Below are 21,992 nucleotides of genomic sequence, written 5' to 3' on the forward strand. Positions count from 1 at the left end.
ACTGACCCACTCTTCATCAGCAGTAACAGTCCACTTCAGAAATACATCGATTTTGTTGTGATTGAGCAGCATTTAAAATGGAAACAAGTCTCATTAGTTTTTTTTTTTGCGTTAACCCATGTGCCACCTATACATCGATCTTTTGTTTGTATCCATCCCTATTTAAACGATTTCAAACCTTTTTTTGTGCAATGGTCCGCTTCAGGAAAGTCGCTATAGATATAATCGAACTCGATCGCATTCCCCTCACTTATATCAAAGCACATAAAATAAAGGCATTCATTTTAATTTTATATTTTTAATTGGTTGTTTTATTTGTTTTCCACAGATCTTTATATCAATCGATCGATTAACATATTAAATTAATGGATAATAGACAGAAAGTTTCACATACATTAAAAATTATGTAATAAAAAATATTTAAATATACGTACAATAAAACATACTACAAATTAAACACTTTCGCAATATCGATTTTGCGTTTCAATTCATTTCTCCCTAACACTTTGTGTGTATGCGTGTGTCTGTGTGAGTGAGTATTTGTCGAAAATATTTGATATAATGTGTGGAATTGATTTGTTCCGGCTTTTTCTTGTATCTCTTCGTGTATTTCTTTGTGTGTACATATCTTGTTCGGCGTTTACGTAACTTTAAAATTAACACAGCAACGACCTTGAGTGCCAAATACTTATGTGCGGCCCGTATAGATGTGTAAATGGTTGCCAATAGTCATTTGACAGCTCGAAGGTCAGTCAAATAATAAAAGTCTTGCATAATTAGAGCAAACATATCATTAAGAAGGCAGTGAAAATAAAGAAAGAAAACTTAAAACGAAAACAAAACCAAAAATACAAAACAGAAAGTGGCATTTTTAAACTTAATAAATAAAATAAATCTTGATTTTATTTTTTAATGTTTAGCTTAGTTGTCTGCGTGTGGCCATTAACAGTAAAAATATTTACAAATGGTAAGGAGCAAATTTATATATTAAATACGAGTAGGGAAAAGAAAATTATAACATAGCTAATTTTAAAAAACAAGAAGAAGAAGAAGTGTATAATAAGACCAATAAGAAAACTTAAAAATATAAACAGAGAGCTAGCGCACAAACCTTACGAAAAGTCAGAGGACTTAAAATGAGGTAAAAACAAAAATAATGTTCTGGCTGTGCAATTACAGGTGAGCGCGTTTGACTTAGAAGAAACCATCACCGGTCGGGTCGTTCACCCATGGGTAGTTGTTCGGGCAGCGTACGCAAGTCTGCAAGTTGATGGTTTCGCCGGGAATTTCCTTGGAGGTCAATTTGCAGGTGTTGGGCACCCAGCAGGCTGGCTTGCCTTCGACCACACATTTCTCCCGCCATGGTTCGAAGTTCTTGGCCTCGGTGATAGTAAATGGAGTCTGCATCCATTGAATGACCTGTGTCATTGTGACGAAGTAGACATCTTTGTGATTGGCCAAGATCTCATCGATCCAGTAGAGGAAGGCATCCAAGAATTCGGGATTGTTCTTCAACCAAGCCGCATGGAAGTACAGACCCAATGGTGCACGATTCTGATCGTAATGACGATCGAAATTGTGATTGAGGAAGTTGTAGAATTGATCACCGGTCAAAATGTTCGAGCATGAATCAACCATAGCGCAACCGGGCAGATATTCATCATTGGCCGGATCCTCACGACGATCCAATTCATTCATGACCATTTCCCACACGGCATGCGAACGTGTTGGGCAGCTTTGCAGATTGCCGTGACAACGGTGTGGCATGCGGAAGTACATGGTGTATGGCCATAGGGGTGGATTCGACAAGGGCGCAGTGATTGTGGAGTCATAGAGGAAAGCTTGCTCTTCCATCATGGTGAATTGATTGTTACCACCGACACGTAAGTAAGGGGCGCGTACACCAACCACTGAGTTATCTGTGAGGTTGGCGTATTTCTCGATAATGATGCGCATGCCAGCCATTTCCTTGGCCCAATCGTCGACGGTAGCGTTCGACCAGAAACGCTCCTCATCGTTGTGACTGTGTACGTAAAGAGGGTGGGAAGAGAAGATGTAAGGGAAGACAATTGTATTAGACATATACGAGTACTTTAAATATGCCGACTTAAATGTTTAAATATTGATAAAAATGAATCTGTTTTGAATTGTAAGATAATACGAGGTTTAAAACTTAATGTCTTCACTCACGTAATAGAGTGGACAGCAATCTCGTGCCCCTTACGTGCGGTTTCCTGTACCGCTGAGTAGTTGGTGTATTTGTGCGAAATAAAGTAGGTAGCCTTGATGTCACAACCGTTAGGATTCCTGCGTCCCTTGAAGATTTCCTTGTACAAATCAATATTGTTGTTGTTAATGGCATCATCGAAGGTGATGGTGATCATCATAGGCACATCCTTGGCTGGAAGATCGCCGGGAATTGAGGTACCATCCTCAGAGCAGAAACAATCGGGCAACACACAGACAGAGGGGTCGCAGGGGGGAGCGCGATTTGGATCGTTATCGATATCTGTAATATAATAAGGTAGAAGGTAAAAAAATTTCTGAAGTTTAGAAATTTCGGTAAGTTTACAAAAATATTTTATGGTGAGAGTAATGAAAAAGCTGTAATTTCAATTATGAGGAGCTGAAACAACAGCTGATGGGAGTCAATTGCAGTTTTGATAACATAAAATATGTTGTAATAGGAAGAAGAAATTATAGCAAATTATATAAGTATACAGTGAATATAAAATTAGAGTGATGTCAACTGTTTAAACATTTTCATTTAAAACAATTTTTAAGATGTTTGTTAAATATGTAACATAGAAAATTTTTAAAATGGATTCAAAATTATTTAAAAGAAGGGTTTTGAGATATATTTTGTGTACATATAATTTTTTTTCATTAGTAACAGGTGTTCATAACGGTTGTGCGAAAATTTTCAGTGCTTTCATATCGTCTTTCTGTTCTTTCGTCAAACTTTTTTTCTAACTGACTTCTGTCTCCAACTGGATTTGTGACATTTGTTGTGATGAAGAACATGTGCTTAATTAGATTTGGAAGAATTAAAATCGTAAAGAACTAAAAACTGCTGCTCTACCAAATATTTATGTACTTATGTACGTTAATTACCTGAGGGATACGTTATCCCTCCAAGAAATTATCACTTGACCCCTTAAGTACCGTGTGCAACGAAATTCATTAGCGTATTTTTTACTCTTAACGGTATATTATAACGATATTGAATATACCTGAATATTTCTTCATGTCTCAATACCGTTTTTGGTAATTTCCGGTGATTTACTGTTCGTTTGTTAGCTGCGCTAATTGCTTTGACCAGTCAATTTCACAATGCACAGCCACTGCTAATGCATTCACTTATAACACCAAACAATCGCTGCGGTTGATAGCAGGAGTTCAACGTCCAACTAATCATTTTGCAGCCGCTTTTACCAATGCAATTGAATTTATTATTTATTATTGTTTTGTTGTGTATTTTATTTGTGTAATATTAACAGTTGGAGAAATAGCGGCATCTATATAGATCTACTTGTATGTCAATGAACTTAACGGTTTGAAAGTGGAAATTCGTTAACGCATATTAGTTATTCAAACAGCACCACAAACATAATTTAGACACACAGCATGAAAGCGATATAAATAATTAATTATTTATTATATATGCGGACACACACACCCATATATACATACACAGAAAAGTGTCGAAAACAATTGAAAATAAGTACCGCTATTGTGTTTACTACGCCAATGATTTGTAGGCAACCATTACACGCGGTCAGTGGCCAAAGTGCGGCTGGGTCCCAGGCTTAAGCGTAGCTTTGGCCTGTGAATTATTGACAAATGTTGGCGACTATGCCGCTGGATTATCTATTATGAGCGGCGCGTCGACATCTACGCCGATAAAGCATACAAATATGTTATGTGCCCGCATGCAAATCACTGATTGTTTATATTACACATGTATGTATGTATATGCATGTGTTGATGTGTAAAAGTATGTTCATATGCGCGTGTGTGTAACACATTTCTCAAATAAAGAAAGAGCTGTGCGTCAAATAGTTGAAGCTTTGTGTGGACAATGCACTAGGTGACACACTATCCCCATAGAAAAGCACATACATATACATACATATGTGTATTGGTAGTGATAATGAATGCTACGTGCGTGGAAATTTGAACATCAATCGCTTGGGAAAGCGGCAGCTAAGCGGGAGTGTAGAGTAAAAATGTAAAAAATCGCTCAACCACTAAATATTTACATAAATATGTGAACTTTCAGCACGAAACCTACGTCTAAAGCTCTCATACGCCTTCAGTCCACGCAGTCTTCACCTTGTGCATTGCTGATGTGTGTTTCTAAATTGTTGCGCATTTTTAAATATTCGTCGGACGCGCTTAATGGCAACTTTTACTTGGCAATTCACATATGTACGTTAAGTTTATGTTTTATTTGCTCGTGGCTCAAATTTTCGATGATAGACTATTTGTTGTACTATTTCTAAAAAATAACTGTTTACATGTGACTGCAGTGAAATATGTATATTGTCACAGTTAAATTTTGATACATGGGTGATCACTCGTATGGCACTTATACATTACTGAACTGTAAACGAAGGTGTGCAAATTTATGATAAATCGCTGATTGCAGTTACTCTACATTCTTAATAACTTGGGAACACACTTGTCATAGTGAATTTGTGAATGTGGAGGCTTGCTTCCTAATAAGGCTAGCGCTTCGGTTCTCCAATGATTCCAAAAGACAGTTTATAAAGGTGTACGACCCCAGGAAGAAGTACTTATATAAGAGAGATTCTTTAATAGCCATACTGATTTATTTTGGTTTATCTCGGAGGGTGATATGAAGCAAAGTGTTCGAAGATAGAACTTCTGCAAGTTGATATATACAAGCATATAGCTACATAGGGATGATGCGATTGAAATAATTTTGTGCAACTACATACTTATATATTTTTAAATATCGGCCTCATTCACATAGGCGTGCATTACATTAGATTGCAAAAAACTTACAATACTTTTTGTATGTAATTTTTCATGAAATATTCGCTGCAAGCTTTTCACTGGATCACACTGTTATTAAATACATAGCTGCAGGTATGGGTATTCCTTATTTTGCTGAACTTTTTACAATTATTGTTTTTTATTTTTTAATTTTTCAATACAATTTCGACAGCATATCTCTTTTGCTCTTGTGCACATTGTATGTGGAGAGTACCTATTTGTTATATAAGCGAATGTATTATTTGCTTACTGCCGAAGGGTATTAAAGACTTTTAATAACCAAATATGTTGGTTTCTGGCAATTTTTCGTTTTTGTGCATTTTTTTTATTTTTTAACTTTTTTGCACAGTTGCTTATCTTTAACTCTCTTGAAAAAAAATCGCAGTCATTAAATAAGGTTCCTTTGTTTTAAAATTTTTGTATTTTGTTTTAATTCAACTTTGATTTGTGCCGAAAATGCTGAAAGCTGATTTTGCTTACATTTCGGTTATGTCATCGAACCGGTTCCCGCAGGTTACCGCAGCTGTAGGCGATTGTGTTGCTATTTGTTTACCACATTTAACATTGTGTTTTTGGAATGTAAATATATTAAAGGCTGATTGTGTGAGTGAACTTATATATATAGTATATACTTATGTATTAATGTGCATATGTAGTTCAGCCCTACGAATTTCAATTCGTTGTGGTTTCAGCTACTTATCGCATACGTACACGTATATGGTATACACTGCGTGTCATCAGGTTAGCACACCTTCTCTAGCCTAATATAACAGCTTCTGATGTTTTGATTAAAAACGTGCTGTTACTTTATTGTTTTCTGATTTCCTCATCTTTGAGTGAATAATCACTGGTAAAGAGAGCATGTGATAAGAATTACCCGTTATATGATTTTTCCCATTTTCCGTTCATTTTAGTCGAAAAGTATGCTTTATTTTTGCGTCGTTAGGTTAGTATATGCAATTCGTCTTGCATTTATCTTCAGAGTTTGAATTGAAGTGCTGTATTGTCTTTAAATATAGAAAATCACTATCGAGAGAAAGCAATAGTCGAATCTTATGAAGAGTTACAACTTTGAATAATTGAAATATGAAAAAAAGTCGGTAGAAATCTAAAAATTACATGCTTATTGGTGAATAAGCAACAACAAATATTTTTAGACAATATTTAATATGCCATTGCAATAAATATTTAACAAGACTTAAGCAACATTATTCTATTATTAAACATTTCTACAACATTGTATTTGTTTTCCATTTTACATCATTGCTTTATTATTGCAGTGTTATTTTCATCATGTGTCCATGGTAAACTCATTCAAATCGTACCCCGATTTCGTGACTAATCAGTACTTAGGCACCAAATTGGCGGTTCCCACATTTTCGGATCGTCAACTTGCCACTAAATGCTAAATTTTTAATCGTTTTTGCTTTTTTTTTTATTGTTTTTTGATAATTACCAAAATTTTTATACAGACAATTTGCTACAGCGTGTCTAATTTTCCACGGTTTCCCTTTATGCTCGAATGTTGCGAATTCAACCGCATTCAAATTATGCTTTCATCAGCTCGTTGAAAGATTTTTCTGCTGTTTTTTGTTTTGATTTTTTTGGTTTTGTCACGCTTTAAATAGTTGCCAGTCTGTTTGCGGTAAATTTGTGTGTCGGCACTGAATATTGATTGTTATCGTCTGTCTGCCGAAACTTTGTATAGTCAACAGTAGGTTAACTCAGTCGAGCAAAGTGCAACGGTATTGAGGTTGCAAGTTGAATTCGTGTTTATTTTTAACACAACAACATAAAAGTGGTGAAATATGCATCAGTAGTAGAAGAAGACGCAGCAGCTGAATACTAAAACTCGCGGCAGGAAGGTAAATGCCGAATTTGTGCAACAATCATGAAACCGGTATTCATAGTATTTTTTATATACATATTTGTGTAAGAAATGTTGTAGGTTTTTGATGTTGTTGTTATGGCTGTGGCAATAAGCACATACTGCTCAAGTTAAACACATGCTCGACTGAAATTTGTAGCTCACCAACAAAGCGGTTTTAAACGAAACAAGAACGACATTTAACATAACAACAACAACAACAATTCTAAATTTAAAACCGTGTAAGTTTTCTTTTATAGGCAACCCAAAAACTTTAATCTCTTAAGCTCTACAACTGCTTAAAAAATAACAAGCGCAACTAATCGCAGTTTACAGAAATAAAAAGATATATGTAAATATAATTATAGATGTAAATATATATAGTATATATTTTAATATTAATACATTTGTGGGTATTACTAAAAGAGCAAGGAACGTAACTATCCGTAAACACCAGCTTATATGCATTATATTTCGAGTGCTACCAAAGTACTGTTAGAAGTGCACTAATACGCATTGAGTAATTCCGGTTTCTAATTTGAATACATTTTACAAGTATTTTATGAATAAAATATGTGCGCACTACAATATCTACTGCCTATTTGTCACTTTTAGTGGCTTTTGAAATTTTTAGGTGAGCCGAAGATTTATTCGCGCATTCTTGCACCGTCACACATAAGCTTCTGCATATCGAAAATTAAACACTTGAAGCTATAAAGTGTGTTGAGGTCACTGATTTTATGATACTACAGTTACATGTTTTTAATTTTAATCGAGATTTTGCCATTTTAGTAATAACCAAAGAATGTATAATTTAAGTAGTACTTACCACAAGTGTTCTCATCGGAACCGTCCGAGCAATCTTTCTCGCCATTACAGAAGAGACCACGCTCTATGCAGTTGCCATCACCACAAGCCAAGAAACCATCCTGACAGAGTGGCTCGTCTGTGTGCAGCAGAGGCTTGACACGTCTTTCCTTGTTTTTCGATTTGCAATTCTTTACGGACTCTTTCCAGTCGCAAGTCTGCTTCTCAATGTCGAAGTACAGACCAGCCGGGCATCGGATGGCTTGCAGACCCTGTGTGCATAAAAGAGATTGAGAGAGAGAAACATTTTATGAAAACTATAAGGAAGGGCTAAGTAAGGAAGACTAAGTTCGGATGTAACCGAACATTTTATACTCTCGCAAAGTTAAATGGTATACTCGTTTGAGATTTCTTTGTGGATTGGCTGATATTTTCGGTAGAAGGTCAACTATAGGCAATTTTTGGTCACAAGGTGGCATACTTTAAACGTATTATTCACGCAAAGTTTTACCCCGATATAATCATTGTTGCTTGATATGCATAGTGGAAAGTGAAAGAATCAGATGGAATTGAAAATGGTGATATATGGGAAATAGGCGTGGTTGTAGTCCGATTTCGCCCATTTTCGCACTATAACATAGAAATATGAAAATAACGTTATGTACCGAATTTTGATAGATAAAATTTAATGTCTCTGGTGTGTTTAGTGCTTGATTTATCGCGCTTTTAGTAGTTTTTAACAGTACCGTTATATGGGGAGTGGGCGGAGTTGCCACCCGATTTCAACTATTTTCACACAGTCAATAGAAGTGCTAAAAACATTTGCTCCCAGTGAATTATGTTATTATAGCATTAGCGGTTTAGGAGATATGCACATTAAACCTATTAGAGGCGGGACCACGCCCACTTTAAAAAAAAACAAGAAAAAACGTTAACTTCGGTTGCGCCGAAGCTATAATACCCTTCACAAAAACAAAGGCCCTTTTCAAGAACTTGATTCCGAACGTTCAATTTGTATGGCAGCTATCTGATATAGTGATCTGATCTGACCAATTTCTGTGGAGAATAATTTGTTGCCTTAAGCAATAACTCGTGCCTAATTTCGTGAAGATACCTCGTCAAATAAAAAAATGTTCCATGCAAGCACTTTACTCCGATCGTTCAGTTAATATGGCAGCTATATGCTATAGTCATCCGATCCATACAATTTCTTCGGAGATTAGAGTAATGCTTTAAATAATAATACATGCCAAATTTCGTGAAGATACCTCGTCAAATGAAAGAGTTTTCCATACAAGCACTTCATTCCGATTGTTCAGTTTGTATGGCAGCTATATGCTATAGTCATCCGATCTCAATAATTTCTTTGGGGACTACATTGTTGCCTTAACTTATAATCCGTGCCAAAATTCGTGAAGATACCTCGTCAAATGAAAGAGTTTCCCACACAAACACTTGATTCCGATTGTTCAGTTTGTATGGCAGCTATATGCTATAGTGGTCCGATATCGGCCCTTCCGACAAATGAGCAGCTTCTTGGGGAGAAAAATAAGTGTTCAAAATTTCAGATCGATATCTCAAAAACTGAGGGACTAGTTCGCGTATATACAGACGGACGGACGGACATGGCTAGATCAACTCGTCACGGTGATCATTTATATATATACTTTATATTCTGGGTGTTACAAACTTCGTGGCAAAATTAATATACCCTAATTGCAGATGCCGATCCCTAATGTGATCCTGTGTACCAAATAACGGTCGTGTATCTTATTGCGGAGCTTAGTTATGGCAATTTATTTGTTTTGATTAATGGCGTTTTGTGGGCGTGGCAGTGGTCCGATAACGCCCATCTGCAATACCGACCGTCTCACGGTACCAAGATACATGTCTACCAAGTTTCATAAAGATATCTCAATTTTTATTCAAGTTACAGCTTGCACGGACGGACAGACAGTCACCCGGATTTCAACTCGTCTCTTCATCCTGATCATTTATATATATATAACCCTATATCTAACTCGATTAGTTTTAGGTGATACAAACAACCGTTAGGTGAACAAAACTATTATACTCTGTTGCAACAGGTTGCGAGAGTATAAAAATATGTATGATTATTTGTATACTATTAGGTTTATCCATCTATTTAAATAAGAATAACAGCCTTGGTCTGTAAGCTAGTTGCAAAAGAACGCTCGGTTAAAATTTCGTTTAAGTTCTTTATAATCACATTATCTGCCAAGCGAAACAAAACAAAGAGCAAATAAACGATAAAAGATTATTTAAGGTAAATATGATTAATTGAGTTCCCAATTATTTCTAGATACAATTTTGTTAATCAGAAGCCAGAACGACACTCGACAATTCAAGGAAAGCATATATGAAACACTGGATAAAACAGCAAATATTTTTTCTTACAACTGTTCCACCTTACTTTGATTAGACTTTATTGGAAATCAGGTAGTATTGAAATTACGTGAAGTTAGCTGCGATTTTCCAAAATGTATTCAAGGGCTCTTCTATACAACTAATCTGATCATAAATGACTTTTAAAAGGTTAGGAGTGTCAATTATCTTAAAGAAGTCATGTTGAAAAGAGTTTTAAAATAAGTTGCCTAAAGAATAAAAACTGAAGAAAATTTTCTCGGTCGACCAAATTATTGCAGGAAAAGATTTATAGATGAGGTTTGTTAAAAGTTAGGTTAATTAATAAATTATTTCATATTCTTAGAATTTATATTTTAGGTATTCAGTGTATGCTTAAATAAATATTCAATAAACGTTTAGAAATCCAAGTAAAGAAAGAAAGGTCCAAGTTGACTCATAAACTATTTTTAAAACTCTACGTTGCTCCTCAACTTATAATAATTAAAACAAGTATGTGGCTTTAAGTTCAATTTCTAAATAACTGTACCACTAACTGGATAGAAAATAATTAGTTTTTATGTGATCCAATGACTAGTTTCTACTACCACTTTGTAGCGTCCTCAGCGTTACTTGACAAAATCGACTAACCTTGACACTTACATATACCTATAATATACTCTGAACAGTGTATATTAAGTTTGACACATAGTTTGTAACATCAAGAACTACACGTTGGAGACTATATGAATTGTAAATATAAATGATCAGCGTGACGAGCTAAGACAATTTAGACATGTCCTGTGTTTTTGAGATATCGATGCACACGTCCTTAAGAACCTGCTTATTTGGCGGAACCACCGATATCGGATCACATTAGCATATAGCGACCATACAGACTGAACAATCAAAATCAAGTTCTTGTATAGAACACTTTTTTATTTGACAAGATATCTTCACAAACATCGGCATGTATTCCCCCAAGACAACGCTATAATCTTCGAAGAAAGTTTTCTGATTCGATCACTATAGCATATGCCATACAAGCAGAGCGATCAAAATCGAGTTTTTGTTTAGAAACCTTTTTTATTTGACAAGATATCTTGACGAAATTCAGCATGGATAATTGTTCAAAGTATTGGTATGTTCTCCGAGCGAAGGGTTCAGATCAGACCACTATAGCATATAGCTGCCGTTCAAACTGGCCGATCAAAACCAAGTCCGTCTATGGAAACTTTCTTATTTGTGCAGCTTCGGCGCAACCGAAGTTAACCTTTTTCTTGTTTTGTTTCTCGTTTTTTTTATTTACTTTCCGATATAAGAGAATTATAACTTACCGACGATGTGCACTGAATAACATCACGACAGTTATCGCCTTCACCAGCTACTAAACGGAACCATTCGCCAGCGTCTTTATCTTTACAGAGTTCCTTTTCGAAGGACTCCTCTTTTTTGGGCTCCTCTGTAGCGGCTTGACGTCTCACACGATCGGCAGAAGCTGAAACGAAGAACCGAAAATTTATAAAAATATTTTAATATATTCGTAAACTATGAGTCAAGTTATTCAAATAATTATTCATCCTTATAAATTACTTAGTTGCATTTATGCTAAAAAGAGCTAATTTCAGCAGCAATAATGTTTCATCAGCTTGTTTAGGCATATTTTCATAAATATTAATTTTCAAAATATGAATAAAAAAATCAACAAACACTTGACATTTATGTTAAATGTCGCAATTTTTGGCAGATTGGCGTAAATAGGAACAACAAACCGGAAGGAGTTTAGGCCATAAAGCACTCGTGCCAACGAGTCGAATCTGTGGTACACCGCCAGGTATATACAAGTAACCATTCAGCCATTAAGTGCTTCTGCGCGCGCACGAAAAGTAGGTTTCAAGTGAACACCATGATTAAAACTTCCTGCTTGACATATGTCAAATGCCTGCGCAAAATAAAAGTATATACATATGTATAAACAAATGCTACGGATTTGCTTTTGACAACACGTGTGAGTTCGGCAACACCGTTTTTAGAGCTAGCCGCGGCCATTAATGCCAGCCGCTGGGCTAGGCGCTCGGTGGGCGACCAAAATGCTAACTGGTATAGCCGGTTGTGTTGATCACTGTTGATCGTTGGACTGTTTGTGGATGGTTAGCTGCTGTTGTGACTTAACTTACAAAGAACATGGTACGACTTGGCACCGCTTTAAGTCACAAATATAAAAGTGTTAAAAACAACAACAAAATGAATGGACCACGGCAATGGACAAAAAGTGGCGGAGTGAAACAAGTTTTTGTTTTTTATAGTAGCAACAGTTTGTAAACAGTGGTTCACTAGTTTGATCAACAATAAAAAGTAGTGAGATGTAAGCCAAAGCAGTGACTTAAAAGCGAAAGTTCACTAGAAAGAGATGTAAACATTGTTGGTTTTATTAGCGAGAAAATTTTGTAAGAATGCGATATTCTTAAATCTCAAGACAGTTTAAAGCCAGTGTAATGGGAAAGGACTGTGTTTTTTAAATGCAGAATCACTGTTACCTATTCAGCTTGTCACAAAAATATTACGATAACGTTTCATGATTCTATAACAACAACTAATACTTTAAAGAGCTGATCTATTCCCTTTTTGGTGCTTTTAAACATATTTCCTTACATGCGGTCAGAGAATTTTATTAATTTTTATACCTGAACAGGGTACGTTAAGTTTGCCACGAAGTTTGTAACACCCAGAAGGAAATGTCGGATACCCTATGAAATATATATATGCATATATGTATACTTGTATATGATCGGCATGACGAGATGAGTCGATTTAGCCATGCCCGTCTATTTATCTGCCTGTCTGTCTATATATACGCGAACTAGAACCTCAGTTTTTGAGATATCGATCAGAAATTTTTCACACGTCCTTTTCTCCCAAGAAGCTGCTCATTTGTCCTAACCGCCGATTTTGTTTCTCTATAGCATATAACTGCCATACAAATTGAACGATCGCAATCAAGTGCTTGTATGGAGAACTTTTTCATTTGACGAGATACCTTTACCAAATTTGGCCAAGAGTAAGGTATTCTATCTTCGGTGCAACCGAATAAATTAATTAGTTTGAAAACCACCGTCATGGAAGCTATCAATATAATTGTTTGAAACCCTTCAAATATGGTTAAAAGTCTCTAGCAGAATACAGTTTTGAGCTTTAACTGGCACAATAAGTTTGTAGGAATCTTTGAAGAAAGACAGTAGATCTTAAAATATTATTCTCTCCCCCTCTTGTTTGCCAAACATTTTAAATGCGTAAGCTACAAAAATGTTATCCATTTGAGGTTTACCCCAGTTGCTTCTTCGTTTCGACAAATTATGAATGTTTTTTGTAGACTACCGGGAGATAATAAGGCAGAAGTGAAAAGAACTAGGTAATTCTATGATTACGAAAGTAAATCCTTTTAGGAAAAATTTTTGAGTTGCAATTTGGAAAATGGTTTTGGAAACGCTTAAAGGTTAGGTAAGATTAGTCTGGTCGGCTGAAGAGCCACGCATAAATCAGTTTTGGTCCTTAGCAATGCCAGGATCGATACTTAGTTCATGATAAGTTGTCTGCGACTTCAATAACGATACCTCTTCCAGTGTCTTATACCGTGGGGCTCCCAAATGCTTGAAGCGTTACCTTGCTAATGCGGGACAAGTGCACAAGAAATGATCCATTGTTTCTCTGGTGCCTTGCTCTTGATACTTCCTGCAGTCTTCTTAATCTGTCAGCTTTATTCTGCAGGCGCTTAAAATTTTCACTTATTATTTTGTTATGTTGTTGAATTATCGAGGAAATATATTCAGAATAATAAGTTTTACAAATTGATAAGTATAGACATTTACAGTACTTAGAACGAAAAAGAATGAGTAGCTGTATTTTAAATCAAGTCAGTTCCGTCTTCATAAATTTTTGAACTGTCTTCATTAAGCCAATCTAGTATTAGAACCGCACAATTTACTTTAAGCAACTTCACCATAAACAACATTTAAATATTTAATTAAATTCTTTTCATGAAAATTATCGACTTCGTTCACAAGTCATTCCACCGGTTCTTCGAGAGGAATTTCTATTTGAAAACTGGTTTAATACAAGCCGCAACTAAATGTCAGCTGCACTATTGGAAATTTGTTTATTGCAATTTATAGAAAAACACATATACACTCTCGTTGTCACATAAAAATAAAAGTTGTTTCACTGCAACACCAAAACGACCTTTCACAAATGCAAAGAAAACACACAAAAACAAAGCTCAATAATTTTAATCAGCGGAGTTGTCAAGGTTGACTAGAGCAACTAAATATATATAAGCGATGCTATGTGTCAGGCTTATTAAAAAGGGAATGCAGTAAATGAAGAAGGAGAGTGGAAAGCCAAATATGTGCATAAACATGTTGGTTTGTGTGTGGTGAATGTTTATGGTAAGTACATTGTAAAACGAGCAGATGCAACAATTATGAATTGTCTGTGTTGCAGTTTATAAACATGCAACCTTTTACATAATCGGTTGGTTGCAAGGTTACTTTTTGATAATGTTAACTATTGATTACCGGGATAATGTAGTTTGTATGCAACATTATGATTTATTTTGCTATTAGAAATTTAAAATGAAAATTAAATAATGGTATAAGTGATAATTTTTTAATTAGTCTTTATTTTAGGAGCTTTAAGGCACTTAAGATTATGTAAGCTACTTATATTCGTGTGTGTGAAGTTTCTAATCTTAAGTCTTGCTTGTAAATGTTTGAAAATAAGTTTTAATTTAAAAAAATCGACTGATTTTTGGCGCTTTGAGACATTTGCTATGTCTATGATGAAATTGTTTGTATTCCCCTTTTTCGCTTGGCGTTAAACATTTTTAGCCTGCTCCCAATAACTTATAAACTGTTTTAGAACCTATTTCAAAACACATATCCTGCAGTAATTCTAAAATTTTCCATAACACTGTAGAAATATGCAATAAAAAATAGTTAAGATTTTTTGTTGTCATAACTAGTTTCTTACTGAACCCGCTAACCCAGCTGAGATCTGGCAACTGTTGTATATATGTATGTATGCGTATGTGTGGTTGAATTCACGTGCACTCCGTTAAGTGCAACCAAGTGTTTCCGGTATTTTGCACCTCTACCGGCTGTACTTATATACAAATGTACTTACATATATAATATAACATGAGTACATAGCTATTCCACAACCTAAATCCGATTTTTTCTTGTTGCTTGTAAACAAGTGGGTGAAGTATGACAAATGACGGCACCATAATTTTTGGTTGTGTAGCTAACTGCAATGCATTCAAAGGAATTGTGCAGCATAACGGTATATTGTAACTTTATTAATGTTGTTGTTCAAATGTCATACACATTCGAATTATACATATATTGTATAATTATGCCATGCGCAGATCTCCAGCAGTGAAAGTTGGCTTACATAAATTATGCAAGACGATTTGTTCGCGTTGCGACTTGTAATGTGCGCCGAAAAAAAGTGCTTCCTCAATAGTTTTTTAATGCACAGCAAATATTGTTTTTTTAACTTCCCGCTAAGAAAATGGAAATTTTTCTAAAAATCGGGAAGATATTGGTTTCACCCCATTTTGCAAAAATCGAGTTCTCAACAGATCTCGACGTTCTGAGGGTCGAGGAACATTCCCCGAACATTTCTACGATGATGTCCGTATGTCTGTATGTATGTGTGGATGTATGTGTGTGTGTGTGGATGTATGTGACCCTCTTATAACTATTAAACTGCTCAACCGATTTGAATAAACTAAACGGCATTCCAAAGGGTTTCATTGCACTTGAATTTCGTGTAAGTTTGGACCCAATCGGACCAGTAGATTTCGAGAAATCTCAAAAATAAAAATTTTTTCCAAACGACTTGACCGATCGACACCAAAAACTAATCAGTTCTAAACCTTGAAGAAACACATCGTTTGCCGCAAACCGGGTCGAAATCGGTTGATTTACTTGCTAGATATCGAAAACGAAAAATTTCGAAGAGCTCAAAAGCAGTGAAAAAAGCGAAATTTGAAACTGCAAACAAAAATTACTTTTTAATGTTTAAGAATCCGTTGCTTTCAAAGTTTTCTATCAAACTGTCTTTCAACTTGTCTTCAGAACGCAATTGAAGGGCTCAAAAACATCAGCAAATTAATTTTTTTTGAAACCATTTTATTATTTAATTTGATTTCTGTAGGTCAAATACAACTGGAGTTTATAAATTCTCAGATACAAGCACTATCAATAATCTTTATTTCAAATCATTCGTCGAAATCAGTATTCCTGACTGGATACCCACGTTTTTTTTTAAGTACCTAACTAGAAATTAGTATCATAGTGGATAGATAGACAGCTTAAGAATTCTTTCTAAACTGAAAATGAACTCGAAGAGAATTTTTAAACTAACTTTGTTTATTTTCAACATTGCTTATCTAAATTTGATCATTTTTAACCTTATTTGAAACGTATTAACAGAAATCAAAGCTTGCTACTCGTTAATTTCGGTGTTCTTGTCTTTAGTAAGCGCGAACAGTTCTAGTGGCTGTAAATTGGATAGCCTGCTTTGGTCCTAATTTAATTGAAAGAAACTTCAATCATAACGAATATAACCTCACACCACAGTAAACAGTTAATTTAACCTCACTTTTTCGCCTTCCTGGATTTTTTACATGTTTTAATTAAATTTATTTAAGGGAATTTTTGAGGTTAGCTTCAAAAAGAAAACGCTTCTGCTACTCGTTAAACTTTATGTTTAAGATAGAACCGTCAAAGCTTTTGGGATTATAATAAATTTACAAAGAACTTGGAATACCAGGATATAACAAAACAGTTACCATTAGAAATTATTCAGGGGAAAAAAGTATAATTTTTTCATAATATATTTTAAGCATAAACCAAACCAAACAATAATTATGAAACTTACTAAACTTAAATAAAATAATAATAACAAATAAAATTTTAAAATAAAAAAAAAATTTAAAAAAAATTTACTTAACTCTTTAAACATTTTTAAAATATAACTTAAACACTTATTTTCGTAAATACTGCTAAAATATAACTAAAACACTTCAAATATGTTTCGTAAATCACTCACCTGTCGCAGCAGCTACAGCTATAATGGCAAAAACCACAAAGAGTTTTTCCATTGTGTGTCTTTGTTTATTCGATTTTATTTTTATTTACTAACGATGGAGTCTGAAACACCACCAGCAATCACCGCAGCAACTATCTACGAACGGTATTCACGTTTCAACGTAAGAAATTGCAATAACTCGAAGCACACACAAACTTTCAGTGTTAAATGTTTAAGTGGGGCTCACGACGACGTAGCGAACCTCACTAAAAATAAATATGTTTATGCTTTTTTCTTTATAAGTAGAAGAGGAGAGATCGTTTCAGTACAAAGCGCACTATAGCAAATTTGTCCTACCGATCACTAGCAGAGTTCCACTTACACTGCGCCAGCGCAACAGTACAAAGATCGCAGCAACTGTCGCGAACAAGTAAATAAAGCAACGAGCGCCTGAATCGAGCCCGTCCACAACGCAAACACACACATACACACACACAAATCAACCGCGTAACGACGTATGTACGTACAGACCACTAACGTACGGCCAATATATATTGATGTCAGCCTTCGAAATCGCTTGACTTCTTCTACTTTTATTACAGCAAATTAATTGCAAATGCCAACACAATTACAAAAACAACACTAACGGCACATATCCAGTTTTAGATTTGAGCACTGCGCAGCGTGTCAGCAGTGTTGAATATGTTGAATTCGTTTGTTGGCTTTTTTCGGCTCTTCACCACACTCGGCAGGAGAAGTGCGAGTACTGCAGTTGCATTCCACAAATCGTTATGCACTTTCGGAAAGTTGTCGTGTATGCAACGCTTACGTGGGTGTGCGAGGATATTTCGTATGTGGATTTTTTTATTACGTTAAAAAAAAATTATGTAGAATTTTAAAGCGCCTTATAGCAGTAAATATATTCAACGCGTTCGTGTCGAATTTTCTACGAAAATCTTTACATGTCGCGCCGTGCCAGCCTAAGAGAGCGTCTGACACAACAACACGCTTTTATATTGACATGCTTTTGGCTCCGAAATACGACTGGGAGACTGTGAGTTGCCGTGTTGAGTTTCTTCTGCGTTTGGTAGTTGTTGCTTGGGCGGGGTAATGCTGGTATTACTCATTTAAAGTGGTTGGGGAAATGTGAAGCGTTGGTGTTGCTGAAGGTTTGGCAAATGTGGTGAGTCTTCAATGCAAACGCATACATGCGCATAAGCACGCCAACTATTCAGGTGCGAAGTGATTTTAATGTATGTAGATTCGGTATTGGCAATGAGTATTATGTTATACCACACATGTCATGAGCGACGACAACAACTGTGATTTCATGAATTGAGGTGCGAATAAGATTTCGACATTATAGCATAAACACAATACGGGCGACGGCGAATATTCGTCGTACTCGGCGATGCCGTCGGTGATTCGAACACACGACGGCGGCAAAAACGGCATCCCCATATCAAGAAAAGAAAGAAAGATTATTTTCAGTAAAAATATTAAGATTTTTCAAAAAAAATTTAAGAAGGTTTCGTCATTTATTGTGATATTTTTGAGCGCTGAATATACACTAGCTGCGACGAAAATCGTCCGTATTGCGTTTTACACACTCGGCGAAAATCCGTCCGAAGGCGTCGCCGAGTACGACTAATATTCGTCGTCGCCCGTATTGTGTTTAAGCTATTAAGAGGAAGTAAATATTGTTACTCAATATGGTTTTTCCAAAACTGGGTTATAATTCAACAAGAATGCTCATGTTAAGTCGTCTTTAGAAGACAACAAGAATATTCCAATTCTTTTCCATGTAACTTTTCTTTGTGATTACTGATTAAATCTTTCATCTAACTCATAAATAAAATAGATGAACTTGTGCCTTCAAAAGACTGACTTAAACTTAAAAAAATCGGTAAAATGTTTTTATGTTATTCAAAAATTTAAGGTAAAACAAGTAAGGAAGGGCTAAGTTCGGATGTAACCGAACATTTTATACTCTCATAAAGTCAAATGGTATACTCGTTTGAGATTTCTTTGTGGATTGACTGATATTTTCGGTAGAAGGTCAACTATAGGCACTGGGGTCCACATATTTAGTACTTAGGGGCTTGAACAGTTTTGGTTCGATTTAGACAATTTTTATTCACAAGGGTGCATACTTTAAACGTATTATTCACGCAAAGGTTTACCCCGATATAATCATTGTTGCTTGATATGCATACTGGAAAGTGAAAGAATGGAATTGAAAATGGTGTTATATGGGAAATAGGCGTGGTTGTAGTCCGATTTCGCCCATTTTCGCACTATATTATAGAAATATTAAAAGAACGTTAGGCACCGAATTTGGTTTAAATCGGTTGAGCAGATCCCAAGATATGGGTTTTCACCTAAAAGTGGGCTGTGCCACTCCCACTAACTAATTTTGAACGCGGTTCCTATAAAGTCATCTCATACCATCCCAGAGATAAAATTTACTGTCTCTGGCGCGTTTGGTGCTTGATTTATCGCGCTTTTAGTAGTTTTTAACAGTACCGTTATATTAGGAGAGGGCGGGCTTGTCACCTGGTTTAACCCATTTTCACACTGTCGATAGAGCAGCTAAAAGCGCTTGCTCTCAGTGAATTTTGTTATTTTACCTTACTTTAACACTTAAAAAATTTGTTTGCTCTGCAGATGACCCTCCCTAATGTGATTCTGTATACCAAATAAAAGTCTTGTATCTTATTGTGTAGCTTAGGTATGGTAATCTATGTGTTTTTGGTTAAAGCCGTTTTGTGGGCGTGGCAGTGTTTCGATTATCCATCAGTGATTCGATTACCCATCTGCAATACCAACCGTCTTACGGTACCCAGAAACATGTGTACCAAGTTTCATAAAGGTATCTTAATTTTTACTCAAGTTACAGCTTGCACGGGCGGACGGACGGACAGACAGTCGCCCGGATTTCAATTCGTTTCTTCATCCTGATCATTTATATATATATAACCCTATATCTAACTCGATTAGTTTTAGGGATACAAACAACCGTTAGATGAACAAAACTATTATACTCTGTAGCAATAGGTTGCGAGAGTATAAAAATGTTGCTAAGAATTAAACATCCATTATTATGAAATCGTGAATAAATTACAATCAAATTTGGTATCTTCTTGACTTATATTGAATGCAATTATCTTATACTCATTTTTATCGCTATATTTAAGTTCGTCTTAGCCAAAATAGTCCCGGTGGTATCACAATGGGCCTCCTATATGCCTAGGTGCGTCATTGGACAGCCACTCTACCTACCTACCCTACCTAGCCATAATTATATTAAAAGCATGCTCAACTGAGATATACATATGTAGTGATAATAACTCGTTCGAATAGCCTAAAATAATTAGATTAAGCATATGAGGCTTAGACCATCTAGAGCGATATCATTCTACAAGTAATTCAGCGCTAAACCACATAATTTTTAAGGAAACTTTTCCATTTATTTCATTTTAATTTCACACTCTTTGACCAACCTTAACGGTTAAAAAAGTGGAAAAATGGAAATAATTTTAAGGGGTATATTAGGGATGGATAAGGGACGGGTTGCATCACCTTTGACACTGCTCAGGTATACTCGAGAACAAATTTTGAAGCAATTTTATATATAAATAATACTCACTGAACGACATATTCGCCATAAAACTTGTTAGAATAACGAAAATTTATATAAGTAACATATGGGAGTTGGGAGTAGTATTGACCCGATTTAATAAGTTTTTGCCAATACCACATACTACTAACATGCCGCAGACTAATACTATATAATGCCCCCCAGATTTCATTAAGGTTCCTCACATACTATCACCAGTCATATGGTAGATATAATTCACATATTCGGCCATATATGCGATGTAAAGTCACCCGGAAGTTTGAAAATCTTTATAAAGGGTAAAGAAGTAGTAACCCGATTCAACCCATTTTTGAGATACATACAGAGGTTTATCAGGAAAGGACCCTCCCTGAATTTCAATTATATATCTCACACTTTTACCGATATTTTCGGTAAAAAGTCAACTATAGGCACTGTGGTCCAAATATTCGGTAAGTAGAGACTTGAAAAGTTTTGGTTCGATTTTGACAATTTTTGGTCATAAGGTGGCACACTTCAAAGGGACTACTCATGCAATTTTGTCCCTTTATATTAATTGGTCGTATATTTGTATACCGGAAAGTGAAAGAATCAGATGGAATTTAACATTGAGTTATATGGGACGTAGACGTGGCTGTAATCCGATTTCCTCAATTTTCGCAGTGCAACATAGGAATGTCAGAATAATGTTACATAGCGAACTTGGTTGAAATCCGATGAGCAGTTTCCGAGATATGTGTTTTCCCCTAAAGGTGGGTGGTGCCACACCCCTTGTTCAATTTTTGTCTTGGCTCCTATAACGCTTAATTTTAACATCCTATGTGTAAAAGTCAACGTCTCTAAATGGTTTATTCAATGAGCTATCCCACTTTTAGTATATGGAGAGTGAGCAGGGTTATCATCCGATTTCACCCATTTTCACACAGTCAATAGGGGTGATAAACTAAATTTGTCCTGAGTGAATTTGGTTATTATAGATTTAGCGTCTTAAGAGATATGAACATTAAACCTGTTAGAAGGCGGAACCATGCCAACTTTTTCAAAAACTGCATTCTTAGTTATGCCAATTTATTGGTTTTCGAGTCAACCGTGGCAGTGGTCCGATTACGTCCATCTGCAATATCAACCGCCTTACGATGACAAGAAACATGTGAACCAATTTTCATCGGACGGACGGATAGACAGTCACCCTTATTTCAACACGTCCTGATAATGATACAA

The 21,992-nt window shown here is 35.6% G+C and overlaps 1 protein-coding gene across 1 annotated transcript; it reads right to left on the bottom strand.

Moving 5' to 3' along the window:
* Positions 1-282: 282 nt before the first annotated feature.
* Positions 283-18,141, bottom strand: serp (chitin deacetylase-like protein serp). The gene is made up of 5 exons (XM_014238556.3): positions 17,174-18,141; positions 11,398-11,558; positions 7,719-7,968; positions 2,191-2,509; positions 283-2,023 (listed from the first exon to the last, which is right to left on the bottom strand). Exons 1-5 carry the CDS (start codon positions 17,223-17,225, stop codon positions 1,195-1,197), a joined length of 1,611 nt encoding a protein of 536 aa, XP_014094031.1. The 5' UTR covers positions 17,226-18,141; the 3' UTR covers positions 283-1,194.
* Positions 18,142-21,992: the final 3,851 nt, after the last annotated feature.

Source organism: Bactrocera oleae, chromosome 6 (assembly GCF_042242935.1).
Source record: "Bactrocera oleae isolate idBacOlea1 chromosome 6, idBacOlea1, whole genome shotgun sequence".
NCBI lineage: Eukaryota > Metazoa > Arthropoda > Insecta > Diptera > Tephritidae > Bactrocera > Bactrocera oleae.